This window comes from Aphelocoma coerulescens, chromosome 12, assembly GCF_041296385.1.
Source record: "Aphelocoma coerulescens isolate FSJ_1873_10779 chromosome 12, UR_Acoe_1.0, whole genome shotgun sequence".
In the NCBI taxonomy this organism is placed as follows: Eukaryota; Metazoa; Chordata; class Aves; order Passeriformes; family Corvidae; genus Aphelocoma; species Aphelocoma coerulescens.
In genome coordinates, this window is record NC_091026.1 from 12,619,625 (window position 1) to 12,645,819 (window position 26,195).

The 26,195-nt window shown below is 39.3% G+C and overlaps 1 protein-coding gene across 1 annotated transcript in view; it reads left to right on the forward strand.

Annotated features, from left to right (window-relative positions):
• Positions 1-377: 377 nt before the first annotated feature.
• Positions 378-26,195, forward strand: part of PRKAR2A (protein kinase cAMP-dependent type II regulatory subunit alpha) — a 60,019-nt gene continuing 34,201 nt past the window's right edge. The window contains exons 1-2 of the mRNA XM_069027602.1: positions 378-805; positions 24,537-24,572. Of these exons, the coding sequence (XP_068883703.1) occupies positions 556-805; positions 24,537-24,572 (286 nt within the window). The 5' untranslated portion in view covers positions 378-555. The remainder of the gene's footprint in view (positions 806-24,536; positions 24,573-26,195) is intronic.

Genomic DNA, 26,195 nt, shown 5'->3' on the forward strand with positions numbered 1-26,195 from the left:
AGGGACCTGCCTGATCTCCACCCCTCCACACATCCCGCCGACAGCTCTGGTCAAGAGGTTTTCCAACACCGCTCAAACTCGGCCCAACCCGCCGTGACCGGGGCTTAACGACTCCGGCGGGCGCAGAACCGCGGGCGCCCATCAGTTCTCCAAAGAGCGGAACCATCTACGCACGCACCCACTCAGCCGCCCCGTCTGTCCCCGAGCCTCCGCCGCCTCCCGTCCCGGTTCTCGCTCCCCGTTCCCGCCCCGGCCCCGCCGCGCCCCGCGGTGACGCACGCGCCCCCCCACCCCCCTCACCCCGCGCACGCGCGGCCGCAGCCCCGCGCCCGCTCCCGCGCCCGCTCCGCGCCTGCGCCGCGGGGCCGCTCCCGCCCCGTCCCGTCCCTCCCCTCCGCGCCCCGCGGCTCGTGTGACCGGAGCGGCGGGAGTCGGTTCGCGTCCGCCTGGGAGGCCCCGAGCCCGCACCGCAACCGCCACCGCCGGCCGCGGACGCGGGGAGGGACGGAGGGAGGGAGGGAGGGAGGCGAGGCGGCCTCCCGGGTGTCCGGCACCATGAGCATCGAGATCCCGCCGGGCCTCACCGAGCTGCTGCAGGGCTACACGGTGGAGGTGCTGCGGCACCGGCCGTCCGACCTGCTGGGCTTCGCCGCCGAGTACTTCGCCCGCCTGCGGGATGCCCGCGACCAGGAGGCGGGCGGTGGCCGCAGGGTGGTCAGCTTCGACGGGGAGCCCATGCAGACCGAGTCCAACGGCGACGAGGAACCCGACCGCGGCGACGACGAGTCCGACTCCGACTTCGAGCGTAAGTGCCGGCGCTGCCGCTGAGGAGGCGCCGGGAGCGCGGGGTCCTGTCGGCGGGATGCAGCCAGGGCCGTCGGCCGCCTCCCCGCCGTGCCCGGTACCGCTGCCGCGGCCGCCGCCGCTGGGCAGAGCGGGCAGCAAGGAGGGATTGAATGGGGGAGAGGCTCCGCCGGCTCCCGCAGCCCCGCTGTGCCGCCGCTCCCGCCCCCCGGGCTCCCCGCGGGCCGCCGGCGGTGCTCCGGGAGCCCCGGATCGCCCCGACACTCCGGCCAGAGCCCCGTCCTGGGGGTGTCCGGCGCTGCCCTGGGCGGCCGAAGTGCCCCGGGATCTGACCGGGTATCGCCGGGCAGCGAGCGCGCTGCCAAGCATGTGATAGGGAAGATCATGTGTTATTGTGCAACCTCTTCTGTACTTATCTTTACATTTCTGTCTTTAAATCATTGTGGACGAGTGGTGTTGGGTTTTTTTCACTGAAACTGGGGTGGTTTATTGCCGCTGTGGTGTATTTAAAGTGGCTGTTATAAAGCACTGAAATAACTTTCGCTATTTAGCAACATATTAAAATTCAAAGCCATCTGTATATTGCTGTTTATACTGCCAGTCTCGAAGGTGGAAAAGATACTTAACCTGAGCTGGACAATGAAATGCCACTTGCAATATTGAAATTTTTATTCTGTCAGAATTGTACTGTGTGTGTTGCGCTATGCAGAGTGTAATTTGGGCTGTAATTGAGCCTCAGTGTGAGAAGTTATTTAAAAATGCTTGTGCATGGTGGTACTTGGCACACCCAGAATTTTGGACCTGAAATCACTGGGTACTTTCTCATTATAAGAAAGTAGCTTAAAGAGGAGGGAAAGGTGAGAAAAGGCATGCTTTCCCTGAACTTTCAGTGCCCTCGTTTGAAGGTCTTGTGCCCTTGACCTATAACGTAAAGGTTTCTGACTTTTATTGATAGAGGATCCTCTTTTAGACCAATTAGTGGATGTCACCTTGTGGATGAAGTGTGCTCTTAACATCTGCTCCCTGGTTAACAGTTTTAGAGAAAAGAGAAGAAGTTACGCTATGGAACAAATAATTGTTTTTATTAAGGAAACATTGAGACACCAGCTATTTTTGCAGCGCTTTTAGTCTGGGAACTTCACAAAGTAAAACACATCTTAAGCTCTTCAAAGTAGACAACCTAAACAGGACATGGAATGTATGAGGAGACAAGAGTGAAATGTACAGTCAGAATGAATTAAAAAACAGTTTGCAATCAGTGTCTGGATTTGGATGTTTTTTCTCATGAGGCAGAAGTTCTGTTTAGGGCACGAAAAAGAAAAGATGAGAGGCGAAGGGTAAAGACGTGGACACTGGTGGTGACTGAATTGAAGTTAAGGGAATGCTCAAGTATGAGCAGAGATTTATGGAAATTACAAGTGATTTTTTGCCCTGCAGCCAAGTCAGTGGTATTTTCAAACATCTCTAAATATGAAGGAAGATAGAGTTTCTTGCAGAATATATTTTAAAATTAAACTCCAGGTTGGAAAAATTGCAGTAGATAGTCGGATGTAATTAAAAAAAAATGTTCAGTGTCTTTGTAATTAATATTTTCCTTAAAAAAAAAGAAACCCAAACCACAAAAAAAAACCCCAACTGACAAAACCAAACAAAAAACCCACTCCACCAGAACATCTAATGTCTTTGAGTGCAATTTTGCTATTTTGAGATCAGTTTACCTAGATTTGGGGTTTGAACTACCATTTTCACAGAAGTAAGTGTAAAATTTTCTTTTTGAATGTTGCAACTTCAGCTGGAAGGATCCTCTGAAGTTTAAATGTTTCCAGATAAAAATGTGAAAATTAGATGGTGGCATACAGCTTTGCAAATGCAGCTTTACATGGTGAGGCTGTCCAAAGCAGAAGGGTGGTTCCTTTGCTTCATGTTTCTGCTTATCATCTTTCTATCTTAGAGAGAAAATTAAATTAACAAGGTTGGGCATTGTCACTTGTAGTAGAGCCCTTTGGGCAAGTGCCACTGTCAGTAATGCTGTTTTGCTTCCTCTCTGAAAACCTGTGCTGTTCCCTCCTTGTGGTTTCTCAGGAACAGTGCCATGTTCTCTGTAACAGCAGGTGAGGATCCCTCGGTAGGGTCAGAGAAATGATTGTTTCTTACATTGTTTAACAGTGTGGGTGACAGTCAACCATGGCTATGTGTTAATTAGGTTTCTGTTGTAACTGTTATCTCTATCAATGAAAAAATTTTAAGTCAGAGGTTCTGATATCTGATGACTGTCATGGATAGGACAGTACTTGTGCCTTGTGGAAGACAAGATCCTGGGTGCTTATATCTGCTTAGTATTTAAAGAACATGTGGAGATAGGGAAAACACACACAACAAGAGACTCAGATAATCTCGTTGGACGGACCAGAGTCCTGTTCCTTAAGACTGCAGTTTTTCATCTTAGACGATTTAGGAAAGACTTCAGTGAATTTCACTGTTCTTTCCTAGGTTATGCTTTGTTACCTTTGAGTTGCTGTGACAGGTCAAATGGATGTTTTAAACACGATTCCATGTCTGTTTATAAATAAAAAGATGAAACGGAGCAGTTGATTTTGTAAATCATTACGTTAAGGAAACTTAAAGCTAGTTTAAATAATTACCCTTATTGTAGATGTTCGAGTAGGAAAGATCTTCACAAATAATGTGCTTGTCTTCATGTGTCTGCTTCTGGCCCTGTACTAAATCTGTGTATGTCGCTAGGCTGCACCTGCACACTCAGACTGAGAGAACGTTTTAGATAAGTTATGTGGAGTTTTTTGTATGCTCTGAGTGCATATGGTAATAGAAGCAAGAATAAGTCAGAAGGAGATCTTGGCCTGTGGTGTAAACCATGCGGCAAATGTCTTTGAGTAGTCATAGTGATGCCATAGTGGCATTGCATCCATGTGGTAAAAGTCACTGAAACTAGCTAGGCTAGCTAGTTTCAAAAAAAAGACTTCTATTCTCTTGTGATGCTTAGGAAATGATTTCCAGGTTTGTTTCCTGTCTGACCACCCTGGAGTTTCATCCTTCATTTTAAGGACATCAGGATGTGGCTGTTCAGCAGAGTGCATTGTAAGACATATGTGGAAATAAAATTGATGATAGTTGTGGGGGAACCTCCAGAAACATTTATCCACTGGGCTGTGGCAGAGAATTTAAGAGGTGCAAAGCTTTCCTCAGAGCCTTTATTTGATTGGTATAACTGCAAAATTGAGAACTTGGGAGGTTTGGAAAGGTGCAAAGCAACACCTTCAAAAATCAGGCTGAGAATGTAACCAGGGACTGATGAATATTCTTAAAGTGTGTCCTTGACCATGACACTTGTACTTTTAACAAGCAGGCTCTGAATGGATGTGCTAAGACTGTGAAATTAAAGCCACAGATATGGTCTGTTCACTGTTTGAGTCACGGCTTTGGGAAATCTGTTGAGGAGCACACCTGAAGGAAGGCAGAAGCTCTGCTTCCCTGTCCCTTGAGGCAGCTGCACAAAGGTGCAAAGTGCTGCACCATTAACTTGCTGCTTTGTCTTCTTTTATAGCAATAAAACCACACCTGTATGTGTTCTTGGAGGTATTAAATACAACTAAAAATGGAACTAAAATATTTTTGGAATTATGCTAACTTGAGCAACTCAGATGTTTCAACTAATTACAAGTATTTTATTGCAAATAAAATTTTTCCTTCTCAGGATTTCGCCTTGATATTGAAGGAAAGATGATGTGCTTTTCAGCTGCTCCCTGAGCAAGAGAAAACCCTTCTTAGTATTTTGCTTTTGAAATAATCCTCTTCAGTATGCTCTCTTGTTGTGAAGGGAAATGGTGCATATGAATCATGGACAGGTGAAAAGATTCTTTAGCTCTGCACTGAGCTTCTCAATTAAAATTCGAGGATTTGCTAAATGTCATCTTTAAAACATCAGTAGAATGTCTGAGCAGAAGGGAGTAGAGAAATGCTCTTTTACATTGTTAGATCTTGAATGTGATACAGAATGAGAGTTCAGTGCATCTTTGAAATATTTAACTTTTTAATTGTTAATGGAAACACTTGATATTAAACCTGTTTTAGATTGCTTGTCTTCTTATTCTTAAACATCATTTGCTTGTGCTTTCTTATTGTGAACTGATATCCTTTGGAATTCCTCAGAAATCACTGTGTTATATCAATCACAAAGCATTTATGCTCTGCCTACATCAATTCACAGGTCAGGCATAACTCCTTGCTGTTTCCCTGAAATAATTCAATGAAACTTACTGAATTATAGAAGTTGAATGATGTTAAGACTTCTGCAGTATAGCATAAGAAGAATAGTGATCCTGTTGAAAAATACTGTTGGAAGTTTTCAGATGTAATTCAGGTTCATGGGATACTGCACATGTTGCTATGAGATACCATCAGCTTTAAAATTAAAGTACTTTGAACTTTTTACTAGTGCTTTCGCCTACCTACTTCATCCATAACTGTTAATTAACTGGGAATAAAGCACAGTAGCTCTCTTCTGAAATGTGCAATACAAATTCAGTCCAAAGAGTAGCTACTGTGTTTAAAATCTAGGTAGCAGAGTGAGCACTCTCATAATCTGATAATTACTAGTTCTGCATACCTTTTTTTTTTTTAATAGTTGTTTTTTAATAGTTGTTATAACAAAGGTGTTTTGTGCTCTACTTTAGTAGTCTTTAGATTTTTAGGGAGGTGGAGGAAAAAGCTATAGATCAGCACTGGGTTAGTGGTTGGACTCAGTGATCTTAAAGGTCTTTTCCACCTTAAACACTTCTATGATCTGACTGTATTAAACCTTTGAATTTGGTATACAAAGAAAAGAAATGCACATTCTTGCTTTAAGTTTTAAAAGGTATGTTCAAGCAAGCCTAGTGACCTGAAGGTATGGAAGAAACTTTAGAATTTTATTTATTCTTTGATCTCCATCAATGACATGACATGAATTAAAGCAAAGTATTAGTGATGCATTTATGTTTTAAGAGGAATATATTTCTGCATTTAATTTTCTAATTTTATTAATTCTGGCAGCATCGTATCTTGAATGAGTTTAACATAAAAAATACGAAGTGAAGGGCTGCTGTTGTGCAGCTGCTATACTTGCACACGTCTTTGCTTGTACAGAGGCAGTTCTCCATGACTTAAATCTGAAGGATTAAGTAGAGTAGCTGCTGTTAGTACTAATGGAACTTCACTCCCTATATTTATCTTGTTCTCACGGGGGAATTTTGAAGATAAACTAAGTATTAAGGAAGACTGATTTTACTTTTCTTTAGTTGCTTAGTCGCTTGGGCAGAACATGGAAATCCTTTTTTTTTTCCTGGAGGCCTTTTTGCTTCTGTTTTTGTTTATCACAATAAAACAGCTTTTCAGCATTTGTTCTTAAGGTTGCAATTACTGTATTACAAGGTTAGACTAGGAATTTTTTGAATTAAATAATGTAGTTCTAAGGAAGCCACCAATTGCAGCTCAGTGGCGCTTGAAGGAATGTTTCATCAGTAATCCTCTGTACAAAGGGAAGTTAATCAGAATGTGTGTGTAATACATCCTTACCTGAGATAGTAAAAGAACTAAAAGTATGAAATAAAGGGATAAAAGGTGCTGACTGGCTGAGAAACAGAGAATTATAGATGGGTTGACTTAAATTCAGGTATCTCTGGATATTGCTAAGTGTGTGTTGGTTTACATCAGGAAGGATGAACGTCTATGTTAATTATAAAAACTAAGTTTCTTGCAATTTTGACATAGTATACTTAGAGTTATTTGTAATGTCTTGCACTCAGCACTGTTAATATTCCTGTAGCATCTATTAGATACTCCTTACAAGCTCTTGAGAAAGATACCCTCTTGTTTCAGTTTGCAGTTAATGGCTTGACATAATTGTTCTGCTTTAAGTGATCAGTATGTCATAAAATGTGAGGAAGCATGCAGTATTTTTGTTTGTTTGTTTAAAATTTCATTTAAATTAATGTTTGTAGTCTGTTGCATACCAGTAACTTTTCACATAACTATTAGGCTTGTTATTTTCTGAAAGAGCTTTAGGTAGTTGCTATAACTGTACAGATATGCTGAATTCTTAAAAGCATGTGTTTCTGTGTTGAAGAAGTTAATGGTAAGAAAAGTTGTATGAAACTTCTGAAATTATATTCTTCTAGCTGGTTCTAAAATTAAGCTAAAGGAGAATATCGTATATCAGTACTAGACATTGCACTGAACATTAGCTTCTATTTAACTTTGCTATTTTCTGTTCATTTAACAAACTAATGTTAGAATGCTGGGGCAATTCTGTCAGTGTTCCCCTTGTGCTCATACTGAAGTTTTCTTGTACCCTCTTACCTAAAATAGAACAATGGAGATCTCGGGGAAGAGGAGGAGACAGCAGAGAACAAGCTCACTTCAAGCTATTCACCAGTCAGTCATTAAAAAGCGTTAATGTCTGACAGAGCAGTTGCTCATTATTCAAATGAAGACTGGAAATGTAGCCAAGATGAGCTATGAATGTTTCCCACTGGCTTCAGTAACGTTTTCAGCTTCATGAATGATCATTCATATTTTCTTGTGAAAGAAGAGGGAGACAGTAATAAATATAACTCACAAACGTACTGGTTCCTCTTTTAGAGGGTTGTTATTCCTTCCTCTGTAATGGTACTTTAGATTCCTTTAGTTATGCTTCTTTGTGTTCCATGCCTGTCTTTGCATCAGTACTTTTTTGGTATGTAATAATTGTTTGGTGGTTTTTGATACATCAAGATTCTTTGATTCATGTAGATTTAATTTTTTTTCCTGAGGTACTATCAGTTCCACAGCAAATGGTGTGTACTCTTCTCCAATCTGCAGTTTTACTGTCTTTATGTGCCACTGTAATATGAAACAGAGAAGGGGAATAGTAAATCATAAAAACATTGGTTAGAAAAGCAACTCTGGGCGAATTTGGGAAACCTGAGTGTGGACAAAATGCTCATGTATAAAGGACTTGCACCAAGATAGTAATACTAATAAAGGTTGTGTGCTTATGAGATCCTTTAATGAAAAAGCATATTTTTCTTTTAAAAATATGGATCTGAAAACGGGGCCATTGGATGGAAACTCCAGAAATCCATTGTGCAGAACAAGCAGCTGTTTTGTGGTCATTGGTGTTTTTTGCCTGTGAGAATTGTGGAGATGATTGCAGTGTTCTCTGCTGTAGTGGGAAGGATACTTAGAAGACAGAGGAGATCTAGAGTAAAGCACCCTGTCTTACAGTGTTCATACTGCTAGGATTTGGCCTCTGTTTCATAAATACACAATAAATTGTGTATAATAAAGGCCGGCATTGTATTAGTAGCAGTTTTGCTTCTAGTCCTTTCCATACAGGGGCATTTCTTTTCTGTGTAGAAATGTCAAGTGATTGAAAGTGGCAGTTCTCTGTGTGTAGACATGGAAATTCCCTTTAGGGGAGAAAACATCTTTAGGAGCAGCCTCTCTTCGAGGCATGAGGTAGGGACTTACAGGTATTCCTTCTATAGCATTGCTTTTATTGTAATTTAAAACCAACAACAATCTTGGGGTTTATTTTGTAAGAAATGTTAAGGCACTCTCTGTTCTTTCATTTTATTTCCTGGTGGCTTGCAGAACAGCTTTGCTTCTGTTCAGAAATGGTCTCTAGCCTGCAGGGGCTGGCATGATGTCAGCTTTTGGTGTGAGGTCATCTTACAGAAGTCTGGAACCCTGCATTCCTTTTTGGGTATTAGTGAAGTCCAGACCAAGGTGGTCAGATCAGGGGCCTGACCAGCAACACTGAGCAAATTGTCACAAAATCTCACTCTAAACTGTTGTGTGAAGAAGGGTTAGGATTGCATATTGGAGGGAAAGTGCATGTTCTCCCACCAGTCACTGTTCTGTCCTTCTGGATCTGAGTGGTTTTGTTGCAGAACATTGTAAAAACGTGTGGAGTTTGTGTGGGGAATGAAATGTGGCTTTTGGTTGAGGGTTGAGAAACTGCTCTGTAGTTTTCCTCTGTATTTTTAAATCAACTGTAGTGCCAATTTCCTCATTCTTGGTGATTGCATATTGACAAACTGCTATAAAGCAGGATGTCACAATGGCTCTTCATTTCCATTTTGGTTCTTCCTCCCTTGGGACAGCATATTGTTTTCTCCTTCCTATTGAGAAAACTGTATTCCATAGAAGAAATTTAAAAAAAACCCCCACAAATATTTTTGTGTTATTTTTCCTGGTGAGGCTCCAGTAAACACTTACTTCTGTGGCAACACTTGTGCTAATTATGATTGTTCAGGAAGAATTGCTTCCTCAAGGACATCTGTAGTACAAGGAGCTGGTCAATCTCTGGTTGTCATGGGTATGGAGGGTACCCTTCTCTGAAGGATGTCTCCTGTACAGCACCCTGGAATGAAAATTCGAAGATTGCATTACCTCTTTTTTAAAAAATATTTTTGTATTTTTTTGACAGTAATTGTTCAGAAACAGTTTTTAAACATTTGATGTTATCCATGTTTGTAATTAAAATTTGTAAGTATTTGTAAGACTCAAAGGTTTCTCAGGTTATTAAATTATGAAAGATGGCTTATTAGAATAGATTAACATTTAGTCTTCTGTCTTTCACACCTTCAGGGAAGGGCGGGGGAAAGATTCCATGTGTATTTTTGTTACAAAATGCTAAAAATTAATGCTATTCAGTGGTGATGTTTGGAGACCAACTTCTGCAGTATATAGACGTTAAACATCACTGGATACAATGTTTTTAATTCTAATCTTGAGATGGTGTAACTATGATAAAAAGCCATAAGCACAACTTGTATTTTTTACTAGCATCTCTTACATCCCTGTGAAGTAACTTTAATTTCTTACTGCTGGAAACATTTAATAATTAACTTCTTTACCAATTTTTTCATAGCACTGTGAAATAATTTAACTTTGGATGATGTGTACTGTTTTTGCTAGTGGTTTTAGCTTTTCTTAGCTTTTACATGCAGACACTTAGCTTTTCATAGCTGGAAGATCTGCAGTGTGTACGTTTGTTGTGAAGCACTGTGTGACTCGGGGGAGTTGTATCCTAGAAATTCTGCTACTAAAAGCCAGTTCATCTAGAAGCTGAACCATGCAGCACTTGCCACCTGCTGCAGCTCGCTCTGGTCAAGGAAGTTTTTATTGTTACATCCAGATGTTGTCAGAATGAATGTTATTTGTCCAAGCCTCTTGCCAAGACTTCGGACATCCATGAGCAGGTTTGGCGCGGTGCTTAGGGACCTGGCTCAGTGGTGGATTGTAGCAGTGTTGGGTTTGTTGGTTGGACTCAGTCAATGATCTTAAAGGTCTTTTCCAACCTAAATGACTCTGTAAAAGTGGATTTTCCTGGTCTGGGTAGAACACACTGATATTTTTTACTATTACTCCTTAGGATACAGAACATATGTCTGTCTTCCCGCTTCCTCTTTCCCAAAAATCCTCTTCCTGTGAAAGTGCACAGGATGCAATTACTGGAAGTGTGTGTGGGGGGGCTGTCTTGTCAAAATATGTTTTCACATGGAGATGATTCTTTTTACAGCTATATGTTTTAAGTAACTGTTGAATGTTGTTAGAAGTGTAAATCTGAAGGAAGAAAAGCTACACAACTTTTTTTTGAGATGTGGTACAGAAGTTTTTTTTGTTCATGAATTTGGTTGTGTACCGCAGCCTAAAGATTGACCAGATTAGAAGTTTAAACAGTTTTAAATTTTAAAACATTTGTATTTATAATCCAGTCAAATCTGTTTATACTTTATTTACTAAAAGGAGCTGTAACCAATGAAACAAGGTTCACTTGTGAATTACTGATGAATATATTGTACTGGCAATGAAGTAGTACTTCATGTTGTATGCTCATAATATCACAAAATTGCTGGAGATGTTAATGATGCTTCTGTGGAATTGCTCATACTCTTGTGTACATTCTCCCTGATCAGTATGTGTCACCCCTCAGTCCTCTGGCTGTCACCCTCCTGCAGAGCTTGGGCTGTGCTGGCTGCTGGAGAGGCGTGGAAGGACTGGGTGCAATTCACATTTTGTTGTCACTAGAAAAGCACCCGACAAGAAAATGATCATGAATTGTAGAGTCAGTTGTGCTTACACAGAGGATCCTGCGCCTTAGAGATGAGGGAAAGCAAGGCAGAAAACCTGCTGTCCAGTGCTGTGACTCTGAAGCTCCCACTACAGTATAAAATCCTGTAAATCCAGTGTACCTCTTCTGTCACTTCTGTAGATAAATCTATATATAGCAAGGACACAAACTGTGGATTGGTGTGGGGGTTTTGGTGTGTTGGTTTTTGTTTTGCCTTTTTTTTTGGTTTTTTTTTTTTTTTTTAACTGGAAAGCAAATCACTTCAGTTCCAAGTATATGTAGAACTTCCTATAAGCAACTGACCAACGTTTTCTGGTTTGGGTTATTAAAAATGTGGTGTGATACATTATACAATTTTTTTCTGCAATTTTTTTTAACTTATCACATATGGGAACACTAGTTATTTGAATACATTTTTAAAAATTTCACAGATCAACAACATGTTGTCAGTCTTTTTTATAAAAAAAGACTTTAGGCACTTAATAAAAAAACCCCAAAACTGTAAAAGTCAGACTTCTAGAAGAATTGAGACATATTCTTAAATTGTTGATCTTTTGAGAAAGACTGGTTTGAGAAAGGGCATTTACAAACTGTTCAAGCAAGAATGAGTCTTCAGAGGTGATTATGTGTGCAGGATAGAGTGTTAAACCATAGAAAGCTGATGTCATAGCTGATCAGCTGATAATAGATGCCTTTTGTGACACTGGCTAAGCTGGCTGATACTCTTGCTGAGGTTTGTCCAGGATGTGGATGCTACTTTTATGTGGCATTACTAGAATAAGAACTAGTTTGATATACTGCAGTAGTGTCAACACTGAACATTTTTAAAAATGCCCAAGAAAGTGCTCAGTCTGCAGTTATGAGGAACATGCCCATAGTAACAACCTGTAGAAGCCCAGGCTGTTTCTCAGCCTCGCTCTTCCTACCTTATTCCCTTAAAAAAACCAGCCAAACAAATTAAACCTCAGCAGTCCAAAATCTGTGCAATGGCTGTGTCAGAGTTTGTAGTTACCTACCTGGAAGAAGGATGTCTGAAACTAGATGCATCTACCTGCAGGTGAATTTTATTTCTATTTGCCTTCTGGCCATCAGAACTTAAACTGGAAGCAAATAATGAATTTTAATGAGCTGTTGAGTATCTTTGTGGAATTACAGAATGGTTGAATTTGGAAGGGGCCTCATCTTGCCTGACCCCTGTTGTGAAGCTGGGCTGCCTAGAGTGGTTGCCTAGGACCATGTCCAGATGGCTTTTGAGTATCTCAGAGCATGGAGACTCCAGAACCTCTCTGGGAATTTATGCCAGTGCATGGTCACCCTCACAGCAAAGATGTGTTTCATCATGTTCAGGTGGACCTTTTCTGTATTTGACTTTGTGCCATTGGCTCTTGTCCTATCACTGGGTGCCACTGAGGAGAAACTGCCTCAATTGTCCTTCAGTGCCCTTCAGGTATTGATAAGAACTCCTCTGAGCCTTATCTTCTCTAGGCTGACAGTCCCAGCTCTTTTAGCCTATTCTCACAGAAGAGATGCTCCAAGTCCCATCATCATCTTTATGGCCCTTTGCTGGACTCTGTCCCGTATGTCTGTGAGTCTTCTGTACTGGGGAGCCTGGAACTGGACACAGAACTCCTCCAGGTCTGGCCTTACCAGGGCTGAGTAGAAGGGAAGGACCACCTCCCTTGACATGGAAACGTTGCATCAAAAGCTGTCCAGAATACCCTGGAACGAGCGTGCCTTGCCTGGCAAATACAGGTGTGCTTATGCCTTGAGTTAAATGTGGATGTGTGAGATTAAGCTCTGAATCAGCTTGAAATGACACTTGATTGAAATTCCTTGTGCTCTTCTATTCAGATCAAATCAGATGACAGCATAACCTATTGCAGTTTTGCCTTATGTTAAAACACATTTATGTTTCATCATTCAAATCAGTCATGTCAGCAGGAATTGGTAATGAAATGTGAAGTGACCCAGGCAAAGAACTGTGGGCTTTTATGTGCTTCTTTTACGTGTAGGATGCTATTCTTAAATTCTGCCTAGATACCTATAATTAAACAGTCGTGAACTCGGGTTGACCTGGCAGGTATAGCTGTGTAACATGCCTGCTGGGTGTATGAAACACCAGGCCCTCTCCGTGTTGCTGGTTGTTTCTGCTGAGCTTCAAATCTCCTGTTCCATATTTTTCTTCTAAATTGCTCTTTTGTAGAAGTAGTTCAGTTACAGTTGTTTCATACTGTCACATGAGATACACCTGACTGAGTGACTCCAGTGTGTTTTGTCTGAGACTAAACAGCTAAGAGGAGAAAGGAAATGCTTCTTACTCTGCATCTCATCTGTGACTGCCCATGTTAATTTTTCCTTTCTGTTCTAGTCCAAACTCAAGCAGACCAGCCGCACATCACGGATGAAAAATGCTAAGACCAGCCTTTTTTTTCCTTGGCATTGACACAGATTGGAAGTGCTGCTGCAATCAGTGGTCAGTGATAGGTTTGTTGTGTGCTCAGGTTTGGGACTGAAACCTAGCTCTGCCTTCTCAGTTTTTTTACTTTTTTACCCTTCCATCGTAATGTGTTCGGAAATGGTGGCAGATCTGCAAGTACAGGCTTGAAACTGACCATGTATGTATGCCCTGAACACAAACAATTATGTCTTCCCCTTCTGTGTAATTTCCCTTATCTGTGTTGGGAGCTGGTCTGAGGCTAAGAGGATCCAGTAATCCAATTAGTCTATCGGAGGAGGGCACTGGATCATGATGACTCTCTGTTCTGATGTTGCCTCTACTTGCATAATTATTTTCGTGGCAGTGTAACTGTGTACCTTAATGAGTTGTGGTCTTGAAATTTGGTTTGATTTGTGTTTGTTAAAATACAGTGGCAAAGGTGGTGGAATATAAATTCCCCAAGAAAAGGTGTATTTCATGAAAAGCAAGTGTTGCTGTTCTTAGAGTTCCTTTGTCATTCTTACATACTGATTAGACTGAAATTTCTTGCAAGGTATCTAAGATCAGTGTGTCAGTATAACAACCAGTTGCTTGTATTGGACAGAACTTTGGTTTGTGTGTATATACATGCACACATACAGTTTTCTCTCTGTAGATTGCTGCTTACTGCCCCATTTGTCAGAAACTTACAGCAGAGTACAAGCAGAAAATATGCAGATGACTGGGAAAATGTAATTTTGTGTTGCCATGGTTTGGCAAGAATTTGAAGCAAATGATAATGCTGTTGACTCAGGGTTGGTTTTTTTTTTTTTATTCCAATAAAAGGTAACTATATTGTTCGTTCTAGAATAATTAGTCTGATGTAGGAAAGTATCTTAATTCACTGATCACACCTGTTAATTGAATTTTTATTCAGGTACTCTCATGTCCTTAGCAATGCTTGAGTTCTAGATTTTTATAAATGCTTTGAGCTTCATTACACCATTTTGGTTGACTGAAGTTCAGTTATTGTCTCTTTTTGTATACAAGTTAAATTTGCTTAAGTCTCTATTATAGTGAAAGATGTGAGTGTTCAGTTGTATCAATTTGTTGTCTCTCTTTGAAAATTACAGCTGAATATGAACCATATTTTGCTTATAAGTAGGTTAGGGTGCTAGTAAATTATATTAGTTATGGATATGATAGTCAATATTTGATTTCTCAAGATAGCTTTTATATCCTGATACCGCATTATTTAAAGACACTATCAGTCTCAGTAGGACTTAATACTGAGCCTGCCAAGCAGCTGCCAAGTGCAGATAGCCAACATTTACATTCAGTGTTGTGTGATGGTAGCTGTGACACGATTCCAATTAAAAGCTTGGTCTGTACACTGCAGATGTCTTCTGAATATTAATGCTCATTACAGACAGAGCAGATGGAATCTCTTTAAAATACAATGCAGTGAATGTAAAATTAAGGTTGTGTTTCTAGTGAAAAACTAATAGGCAGTCAAAAATTTTCTTTTTTCTTTGTTTTTCATTGCTAACCCACAAGAATATCTGTGCATCATCATCATCTTTCTTTACATATAGGAGGAAATCAACTCTTCATTATGCATTCAAATAAAAATACAGCATTATGCCGTATTGAAGTTTTCTCAAATGCCAGATGTACCTAGAGAAATATTAGGAACACATGCAACATTTGCTGTGCCTTAAAATATGCCTCTGCCTAGAGGGCAGATAATAGTTGAAATGTAGGATGTCTGTAAGTTATTTGAGGAGTTGCTCATTGGAAAAGGCTTTGTAAAGGTATATATAGGTGTGTGTGTATTTAACTGGGATTAGGAGGTGTTTTGTGTGGTGTATTAGGAAAAGTCCATCCTGCACAGGCTGGGTAGAGCAAAACCGGGGAATGTAGAGAATGACAAGAATATCAGTGGTGCCCAGCAACCCCGAAGTTAACTGTCAGAAGAGAGCTGCAATCCAGCTGGGAAAGTGTGTATTAATTGCTGAAATATTTATGCTTCCATGGCAGTTCACAAGACACGGAGTAAAGCCTTAGTAGTAGGAATAGATTTAAGGCCTTAAAAACAGGCAGGTTAAGTGTGGTATCGAAACTGAAAGTAGAAGGGTTTCTGTGGCAGTGGGAATTGTAACTCTCCTATTTGCAACTGCGTTTGTCTTTTCCTCTGTGGCAGAATGGAGGTGTGTGAGGGGAGTGTACAGGGGGCAGAGGTTATAGAAAAGGCACTGACAGGAGGTGTGAAATGCATGGAACCAGTGCAATGCTTCACTTGTGCCATTACCATAGCTGTGACATGCTTGCCTTCCACTCTTTTCAAACTTAATTTTACAACTGCTTATATCTGAGGCTATGTAAACACTAAAGCCAGTGCCAGTGATAACATTTTCTACTTCATCCCTGTTACTTTATGAAGATTTCCCCCCAGATCTGCGTTTGGATTATATTTGTCTGTTGTAGTTATATTGCCTGGCTAATATTTCTCTCAAAGTTACTGGCCAAGCTGTTATGAAAAAGTTCCTGGCTTCACTGATGGTATTTATTTGATACATGCCTACTTTCAGAGAAGTTGAGTGTGTGCTATTCCTGAGGATAATATTAATTTGGTAAGAGTGTTTTAAAAATCTAGACCACATTGGGCCTGAGAACAGAGTTGCCCATGAGGTTTGGGAGAGGATGGCACTGTCAGGGTGAGAAAGAGCTGTGTCTGGACCTTGCTGAAGCTGGTTTTGATGGTGATGTCCCGGACTGCAGATGTGGGGACCATCTCACTTACGGAGGAGTTTAGGAATTGCCTGGTGAGTCTAACCTCCTAGTGTGAGAGGCCTTCAGTGGGTTTTTGCTCTTGTTAGTTTTTACAATGTTTAATGCATTCAGATGTTCAGAATAACGGCGGGAGTTTTAATTAGGCTTCCGAAAATTGAAAGACAAATCCCCTTGACCGATTCCAGTGGCAGATCAGGACTGACTGAGACTGTTCTCTTTGGAGCAATGACTTAGGTACCTTAGACTTATACTTAACAGTGGCTCTGTACTGTGATAGAATGCAAATTTAATAATAGTGAAACATATAAAAAATTGTCTCAGGTTTATTGTGGGTTTTTTTGTTTGATATTTTTTGGCTTGTTCACATCTTTTAGCTTACTCAGATTGCATTCACCTGTATACAGTTCATTATTTTGTAGAAAGAGATTTATGCAAGAGGCACAGCTGGAAATAATAAAAATAGACTGATGTGCTACATATAGTGAAATGACGTTTTTTATGACTCATTTAGGAATTATCTCCAAGATTTCCAAGTATGTTTGGTGGAATTCAGCTTTCCAAATAACCAAAAGTCTTTGGGGTTTGATGTTTTAAAAGGAATGAGGATGTGGTGTTTAGTCTTAGAAATCAAAGCCACAGTAAAAAACCAGGTTGAAATACAGAAAGCGTTGCTCTGAAAGAACTGTGTTTGTCAGAATCGAATGTTGCTTTAAACGGCGCTTCTGAAGTTTCTAATGAGAAGATTTCAGACAAAATTTGTCTTCATTATGTTTCAAAAATCGTGAGTACCCTGAGGTATTAATCCTTCTGCCTCCTCCATCTCTGATCTCTGGTGGATCAGGAGACTGGTAAATAAAAAGATGAGGTTTGAAAGCAGGACTGGTAAGATAGGAAGAGTTAGTCAAGAGCCTTGGAAAAGGAGGCAGCTTTCTGTTCTCTGGCACTGCATCTGGACATGGGGGTGAATTGCCCATGTTTCCTGCTGATTAGGAAATGCCTTGTGGTTCCCTAGATGAGATGCCACTGTCTTTTTCTGTATGAAGCATTTATTTTAAGGGAACTTCCAGTTATTTCTTCTTGAGATGATATTTCTGTTTCTCTGCAGTCTCATTCTCATCTTTGACCCTTTCTGGCTTTTCTATTGTCACACAATCCCCGTGAAAGTCACATTCAAATAGCTTAGGATATTTTCTTTTTATCATCTACTTAATGTTGGGTTTGTAAGCTTAACTTTTCTGATATTACTAATGTGGCTCCTTAGCTTCCCTCTCTCTGAAATGCCTTCTTCTCTAAGCCTGCTCCTAAAAGCCCAAGCAAATTTCTCTTTTTCACTTGCTTTGCTGTACCCTCCAATGTCTTGCCTCTTCTGACAATGCTTTGAAGATTTGTCAGCTGCTTCTTGACTCTTCTGGTTCTTTGCAGCATTCCTCTTTCTCTGTGCAGTGCATAGATTTGTCTTTCTAATAACTGAAAACATTCCTAAGTCTTTCATTTCAGTCCCTGACAATCTCTGTTTTAATATGGTTATATCTTTAATCACTGTGAAATGTGTCCTTTTAGCTGAGATTGTACCTTAGCATGGGAAGTTTTTCTAATTTCATGTCTGTAAAGCAGATGCATGCCTTGTTGCTCTTTGATCTTCATCATATAGATTACACTCATAAAAAATCAACACCAAAAAAAAAAGTGCTGTGTTTGGCTTGATCTGAGACATGTCAGCAAGAAATAGGAGACGGCTGTGTGGGTCATGTCATTGCAATGTCAGATAATGTGAAGTGCTGCTTGACAGGTATTTGTTCTCCTGTACTTAGGCTTCAGTCAGGCTGTATTAACTCCTGAATTCTGAGAGCAGGTTTATGGTCCTTTTTTGTGAGAATTCATATCTGTTGAGAAATGTAATGAAAATAGTACCATGCATGACTATTCAGATTCAGTTGTGGAAAGAGAATTTTGAAATAGTGATACATTGGTAAAAAGGATCTTTGATTTAAAAACAAACAAAACTCTTAAGGCCTTTGTCAAGGAGTGCCATCATAACCAGAGATTCACCCAGATTCCTTTCAGTTAGTCAAGCAATGATTTCTTTCTTGAATTTATCAGCTGTTTTAAAGTCTGTCCATTCTAGAGTGCATATTCATTTTTCTACTGTATTTAAAAACCGAAAAAGAGCCAACCCAAAATAGCACAACAGCTTTAACTTCATAAACGTCTTTCTTTCACTGACATAAATGCTTTGCTTGTTGAGTCAACTTTTCCCTTCAGAAGTTATTACATTCTTTCTATCAGAGGGGTTCTAAAAAACTTGGAAAGCAAGGGTCAGAGACTTTTCTAAAACGAGGCTTTCAGACAGTGTTTCTCCATTTTGTGTCAGTAGTTTTAAAATCCAAATTTTAAAATATCAAATAAATTGGAGACCAGGATGTGTTGCAACTTTGTTTTTATGTTTTATTCTCTTGCTACTGTTGACAGCTGTTTTTCAATACTGAGAAATAATAAGGTGTCTGTCTCTGTTATTTTTACTGCAGAAGAGAGGAAAACAATGTTTAATAACAATATAATTTTTGTTATTGTTTTCCAACTTAATAGATGTAAAACTCTCTTACAGAAAAGCAAAGCCTGTGTATACCCAATCATGGATCATGGTTTCCATTTTTCTGCCTTTTTTTTTTTTACTGTTCTGTGCACCTCTCTTTGTTTCTGAAAACTCACTTCTTCCCTAGTGTTTTGTGACCTTTTGTCTTCCTCCAAATGTCTGGCATGCTTCAGCTGACACCATCAGGGTCTCTCCTGCCTGTCTCTAACCAGGTTCTGAATTTCCATCCTCCTGTCTGGGGGGGTGGGCAGAGGAATAGAAGGAAAAATAAAAGGGTGTATGTAAAACTCTGATCTGTTTCTGTCTGTTTTGCTTTTCTGAGAGAAGCCATGAGGAGAACTCTTGGATTCCAGAGCTGCCTCTGAAAAAATCAAAGTAGTTTGTAGCCCCACCCATGGTCCCCACCTTATAAAGCAGAGATGTGGAAGGGGTAAGTGAGAATTTGCCAGTATCCAGCAAGGACATCCTGCCGGCAATCAGGGATACACAACTATTAGTAACAGTCACAGGGAACTGTGTTGTTTTACTTGTTGAAATAAAAGGTTCAGATTGGTAATTATTGAAGTACAGTTGCATATCTGATGATGAAAATTCTTCTTTCTGCTCTGGCATTACTTTTTAATTGCTGGGAATCCTAAAAAGCTGATAGTTGAATCTACGAGTTTTCTCCGAGTTGTGATGGTTCCTATTTTTGTAAGTCCATTAACATCTTGGTGTGTAGAAAAACAGTTTGACAGCTGTAGTCTGGCACTTCCTTATCGTAACTTGATATAACATTCCATAGAGACAGTCACGCCTCAGATTTATACTCCACTCTGCTTCTGGTATTTTGGCTTTAATGGTTTATAGTGTGAACTCGTGTTGTTTGGATAAACTTAATTGACTTGTTAAATTAGAACAGTTTACATTCTGTTTCTCTTTTTGTCTCTCTTCACATAGGATGATTTTGTGCTGTGATTTGATGGGAAAGTACTCTGTAAATCACTGATTTGAACTACTTTGTTTTAGTAAAGCTGGTATTTTGTGCCTATGCTCTTTGAGTACTGTACTAAGTTTATGCCACCTACTATGAGCTTTGCTCCATCTTCCATCAGGAAACCTTAAAAAAGTTGTTGATTAGAGTTACACAAAAGAGCTGTATTAAATATTTATGTGCACAATAGCTTAACTTAGTACGCCGCTATAAATTGTATTCAGAATCACAAACAGTCATGTGGGGATTTTTTTACCATAGTTGTAATTAGGAAATGTTCATGGATCCTAGTAAAAACCAAAGTGCTTGTGAAGAAAGAGAAGTAAGTTTTCAAGGTATCTAGAACAGAGCAGTAACACCTAATAGTCTGCTGTCATGCCTGGAATGCCAGTCCTTTGTCCCTCAGTTTTTTTTCCTGTGACCCTGAATTGATCTTTTGAGTTTTGTCTTTTTCTGTAAGAATTTAATGTTCTTAGGATGTGTAAGAAGTGGGTAGCAGTAGCTGGGAGAATGATGGTTGTAATTCTGTTAATTTCAGGCTTGTGAGTAGTGTAGAGAAACAGCTTTCCCTGTTATGGTAGTAGTGTACATCTAAAAAAGCCTGATGGTGTTTCTTTACCAGTCAGTTTTCAAAGTCACTGACAGAGAAGGGAGCCCACGCACTGTAGGAAAAGCATGCTTTTAGGTCTGGTTGTAAAAAGTAGTTTTGCTGTCACTTGTTTGCCTTAAATACTGTAATTGCTGGTTTGGTTTGAACACAGTAAAAAAAGTAATATCTGTGTCCATTTTTCACCTATGGGGCTGTATTTTATACCCGCTTATAATCATAGTCAGAACTCTTGTAAGTTAAACATAGTGAGCCATAATTGAGTGTCAGATATTTCAAATTAAATCTCAATGCCAAAGCAAGCAGAAGGATACTGGAGAAATTCCTGTTTTGTCACTTATGGAAAGTTAAAAAAAAAAAAATTAAAAAATCCCAGTGTCTGATTTACATCCCTAATTTTTCAAGTGAGAAAACGGATTGAAATGGAGCCACTGGCAAGTGGCAGTATAGTTAGTAGTAGCCACTAACTGCGTGGCACTACTGCTGTTTGATGTAAGGACCAATTTTGAATTTAAGTAATGGAATGTACAGTATTGATATATTTATGCAATTTATTAAAGTATTTTCTAGTAAATAAATGTAATGACATTCCTTTACTTTGAGGAAGAAAGGTTTTTCAGTCTGAAGCAGCCTTTTAAGTTTTCCTATCTAGTGCTTACTTCAGTCTGTGCCTCATCACAGTATGGAGAACATGTACATGTTGAGCAGACATTCCTGATTTTTCTTGAACAGTGGAGTAGGAGGATCATTGTCCTGAGTCACTTCTGGCAAAAATGTGGAATGCACAGCTTGATCTGCCTTTCCACTGCCAGAATCACTTGCCTTTGGCTGCCAGGGAGGAAATTGGGCCGTTTTGCTCTCTTCTGGTACAATGGTTTAATTTACCTCAGTTTTTGTTGTGTTTACCCAATTACTGTGTCTTGGTTCCCACGAGCCAAGTAAAAGCAGGAGCTGTGCCAAAGGTATGAGACATTTTGAACTTGAATATTGCTGCACCTGAGGTTTTGACATAATGGAGAGTTTACAATGCAATCATCTCACAGCAAAATCTTTTAATCTCATTATAGTTTCTGCAATTAACGTATAATAACATTCATGTCATTACCGGAGACATAGCCCGTTGTTCAGTCTGAGCCATGGTGTGCGGGCGGGGGGAGTTCTAACTGGAGATTAAAAAAAAAGCAATTGTTTCCTCTTTTGAAGCAGCAAATCTTGCTTTTGGAGATCCCAGATCGCTGAGTCGTACCCGGTCGCTGTGCTGGATCCACTGGATTCTTGTCACAGTGTAGGCAGAGTTGTACTCTGAGGGCTGTGCTGGTGTAAGAGGTTGTTACTGGTGTGTCCATCACTATTGCTTTAAATTAGGTGCCCTTTGGTGGTCAGTCTAGGAAGTAGGCTGTGTTAACAGTAAATGTATTATTCCTTTCCTCCCCACCTAATTTTTTGGAATCTGTCCACAGACCAGTGTAGGTGTATGTGGGACCTTCAGGAGTTGTTTCTCTTAGCAGTGCTCAATGCCAGGCTTTTCCTTCACGTAATTCTGATGGCAAGGATGCCATAGGAGTGGCTATACTGACTGTGCAATACTGAAAATTGTCATAAGCAAAGAGAGCTTTTCATTGGTAAGCCAGAAGGAAAAAAAACCCAACTAATCTTCTCTACTAGGAAATGTCAGATTTTATCTCTTTAGCATAAAAATAGTCATCTGACAACACATAAAAGTGAATTTTATACATGTTAGAACTGTCACTGGTGTAAGAGATGCAAACTATCATTTTAATCTTAAAAGGTTTGTGGAGGCAGGATAATAGTACTCTCTTAACTGTCCTTAAAAGGGTATGTGTTTTTCTCATTTTTAACACTGGAAAACTTGATGCAGTTTTGATTACACTGAACCCTGCTATGGGATAAAATAGTCAAGATTCTAAAAGAAGCCATAGTTGTTGAATTTTTTTTCTATGTTACACAAAGTATGCCAGAGTGTTCTGTAGTATATTAACTCTGTTCAAAGACATGAAAATGTTATTCTTAAACATGAGCAAGAAATGGGTGTAGAAGTCACAAGGTGGAGAAAAAATTCTGTATGTGCAAGATAGAGCCTAAAATAATGTATTTACTCACTAATGGTGTTGATTATAAGTATGCAAATCCATCCATGAGGCTAGTTAAACATTTACTTAAAACTATTATGACCTTGATGAGGTGCTTTCACAGCAAACTTACCAAGTTATGTTTTGAATGTAGTATTTTCTTTTGTAATAAATCACTTGGTAGTGGAAACTGAACTAATTGCTTTTGGTTCTCTCATTCTTCAAAACCTTAGAGAACTGGTAGGCATTTGACTGTTGTCTCTGGACAAAAGTAGTAAGTGTTTCTATTTCTTCCAGTCCAAATTGGTCAATTTTGAGTAGTTACTCAGTTAGAGTAGAGATGAGAGTGAATATACTGTTGCAGGGCAAATTACTGTCCGGAGCAGTTTTGTGTCACCGCTGGTGGCCACAGGCAGACCCATGAGGAAAAGCTAAGAACAGGGCAAAATGTGTGAACACTTTCAGATCAGGATGTTGCACAAGTTTGTTTAATAAACCTGAATGGATCTGTATTCCCAATGCCTGTTTCCCCTCAAGGTGAGGTAAACTTCTCACATCCATGGTGTCTTCTGGCAGGTGAGATACATCCCTCCCTTATTTGCAGGAAGGGTTGCTACTGTCATAAATTGCTAAAGATTTGAAGGGAAAGTTGCTTGAATTCTCAGGTTTATTATTCAGTGTTTTTGAACCTCTTCAAGCTTGATGTATGAAACACTGTGTCAGTGTTATTTTTATAAGGATTATGTCATATTATAGAAGTTAAGATCTAAACGGTACAATTCAGAATAATCTTGCTTTTAATCCTGAGCATCTTTTGAGGCTGAACATTGTCTCCCTGTTGATAGATTGGCTGAAAACTCGATGGAATTAGTCTGATTATTCCTTTCCCCCCCAACCTCTTTTGATTTCCTTTACTCTTACAAAAAAATAAACAATAATAATTTTAATCTTATTTTTCTGGTATTATTCTCAGTTTTGCATTTTCATATAGATGCAGGGTAGTTCTAAGTGCTCCAAAGAAGCTGAGTTTTTCTGTCTTTGCTAAGAAATCATTGTTCTCTGTATTCTGATGGTGCTGAGATACTCAAAAGTTTCTAACGTCTAACAAATGATGGGTCATTAAGATTTTCTTGGCAGATGTTCAATAAATCTGGCTCAGTGATGCATGTGCTTTGATGGGGCATTAAGGTTCCTCTAATTTTTAAATATTTAAAGAATGGAATAGAAGGGTTACAGGTTGTATCAGGAAAAATAGGATTACCTGTTGAAGGGAAGACAAGTGGGAGAGCATGAAGCACTCGGAGTAGAATGATGTTGGTTTAGAGGTGAAGGACAGCAGGGTGCTTGATTTTGTTCTGGATGAAACTTTACAGGTTGATTGATTTTTTTTTTCTTTTTTTTTTTTTTTTTTTTGGTGTTAAGACTGAAGCAACTCTCAAAGACAGTATCTTGGTTACCATGAAAGGGGAAAAGGCACTGTTTGCTGAAGGTTGGCTTGATGTTGAAATGTATGTGAATAGTGGAAGCCAGGCAGTTCATCCCAATCTAAAGTTCAAGTACCTTGTGCAGCTACAGCATGAACAAAGAAGCAATGGATCCTCCATCTCAGCCTTTTCCAATTTCAGTGTGTGCCCTTGTATGAGACAGCCTTGGTCAAGGATGGATGACTGGAGTTACTGTGGGAGCACTGCCTTGGCAGCTCCACAGCCTGTGCTGTGTGGGAGCATAGAATGGGTTGGCAATAAGTTCTTTGGCTTTTGATCCACGTTAAGTAGGTACAGCTGACCTAAAGTGCTGCAATGCTTTGCAATAATACCAAGTAAATGAGGCTGGTAACTGATGATAGGTTAGGATTGGATAATCTGTGTAGAGGTATATTTTTTCAGAATTAAGTAAAAAACCCCCCTCAACCCAAAACTACTTACCATCCATCTTAGCATGTAATGGCCTTCAGGAATATGAAGTTTATTTTGAATAAACACTTACTGGCTGGCAAGTAACTGGATGAAAGCTTTATACTGAAGCATTTTTAAAAGAGATTTGTATGGGGTTTGTGTACTAAAAGTATATAATGATTATTCATTAATTATACTTTGTAATAATAAATACAAATGTGTAATTTTGATTTATTTTTATTTTTTTCCAGCTCCAGTTGTTAACCGATACAACAGAAGAGTATCAGGTATGGTTTCTTTTTAAGAGTGTAAAGTATCTGAAATAGTTTTGAAATGTGTATCTGACTAAAGGAATTACATTAGAAATGACCTTACTCTTATTGCCCTATTTCTCAAAATATTTGCATTATTTTTATTTGAAATAATGAGAATTGTTTCTTAATTTGCTGTAGACACCAATAGGCAACACATTTAGAGTAGTTAGAAAGCAGAAATGGGGGGGGGGTGCTCCCTTTTTGTATTGTTTCAGTCCCTTGCTTGTGCAGGTGATATTTATAGTTGTTGAATTAGTGACTGTTCACTTGTTCTAGAGACACAGATTATACTTTTTTATTTATTTGTTTTCTATCTCAACCAGTATGAAATGCTTTAATGAGAAACTGTTATTCCCAAAAAATTTCTTTACAAGTTGATTTTGAAGTCTATGACATGAACAAAATGTTATTTGTAGATGAGAAGTTACTGCATTGTTTTTTTCATTTGAGGTACAGTGTGAATTGCTTTGCATGTGGTACTTTTTTTGTCTTCAAATATTTTACTAACATTTAGCTGGTCTAGAAAGTTATGGTTGTGATTTGACAAATACCTCTATGAAAGTGCCAGTGTATTCAGTGTTTTCTCTCTAGTTTTGAGTTCAAGTCTACTCAGTTTGTAATTTGTGTGGATGATCTGACATGTTCTTGAGTATGTTAGTATGGTGGGGCATTGTTGATAATATATCTGTGGTATATAAATAAACGTAAGATAAATACATGTTTATGTGCAAAATGTCCTTATACTCATGCAGTTCATTTGCTTTTGTACTGGTTGCTTGGATATGATTCAGGGTATGATTGTGTCTTTATGCCACTACAAACAAATAACTGAGTATGAGAATTTCATAACTCTTAAAAATTGACAGTGCTGGTCATTTTGAGATATGATTACATGAGAAATCTAGGCAGGAAAAAATTGTATCTTGAATGATGGAGTTTGATACTCTGATAGTAAATATTGAAAGTCATATATTGTAGAGTATCTTAATTTGGAGAGGCCTAAGACACTTCAGTTTCTCTGCTAATTAAATTAATCCATCTTGGAACCTGCTGATGGAGAAAAATCTTAGAAATGAGGAGTGAATGCATCTCAGATTTAAATTTAAATAAAGGCTGAGTTATTCCCAAAGTTAAAAAATTGAGCCTTAATCAGAAAGCATTTGTAATCTTTTTGACTTTGCAATACTGAAATGCAGTGTTGGTGCTCACACAGCACTGAGCTGCTCTTAGTTAAAAAACAGTTTCTGTCATTTAGAGGGTCTAAAGGTTAATGTGAACAACTAAAAGGCAAATGTAAAATTGAATTGCTAACTTGTGCAATTAGATTAAGGAGGACTGTTTAGTTGCTTAATAATGCTCCTGCTTCAGGAAGAGCTAGAATAATTCAGGGTTTACAGTTCGTGTTAGAATTATCATGGAGACAAACCATAATAGAATATATAATATATAGTATATTACTACTGTGTGTTAAATACTTCCCACAAAAAAAAAATCCAGTTTCTCTCTGTATACACTGTCTAGGTCATGATCAGTGTGGGATTTGTTAAAATGCACAGGCAATGCAAACAGCATCCAAGTGTATACAAAGAGATGCAG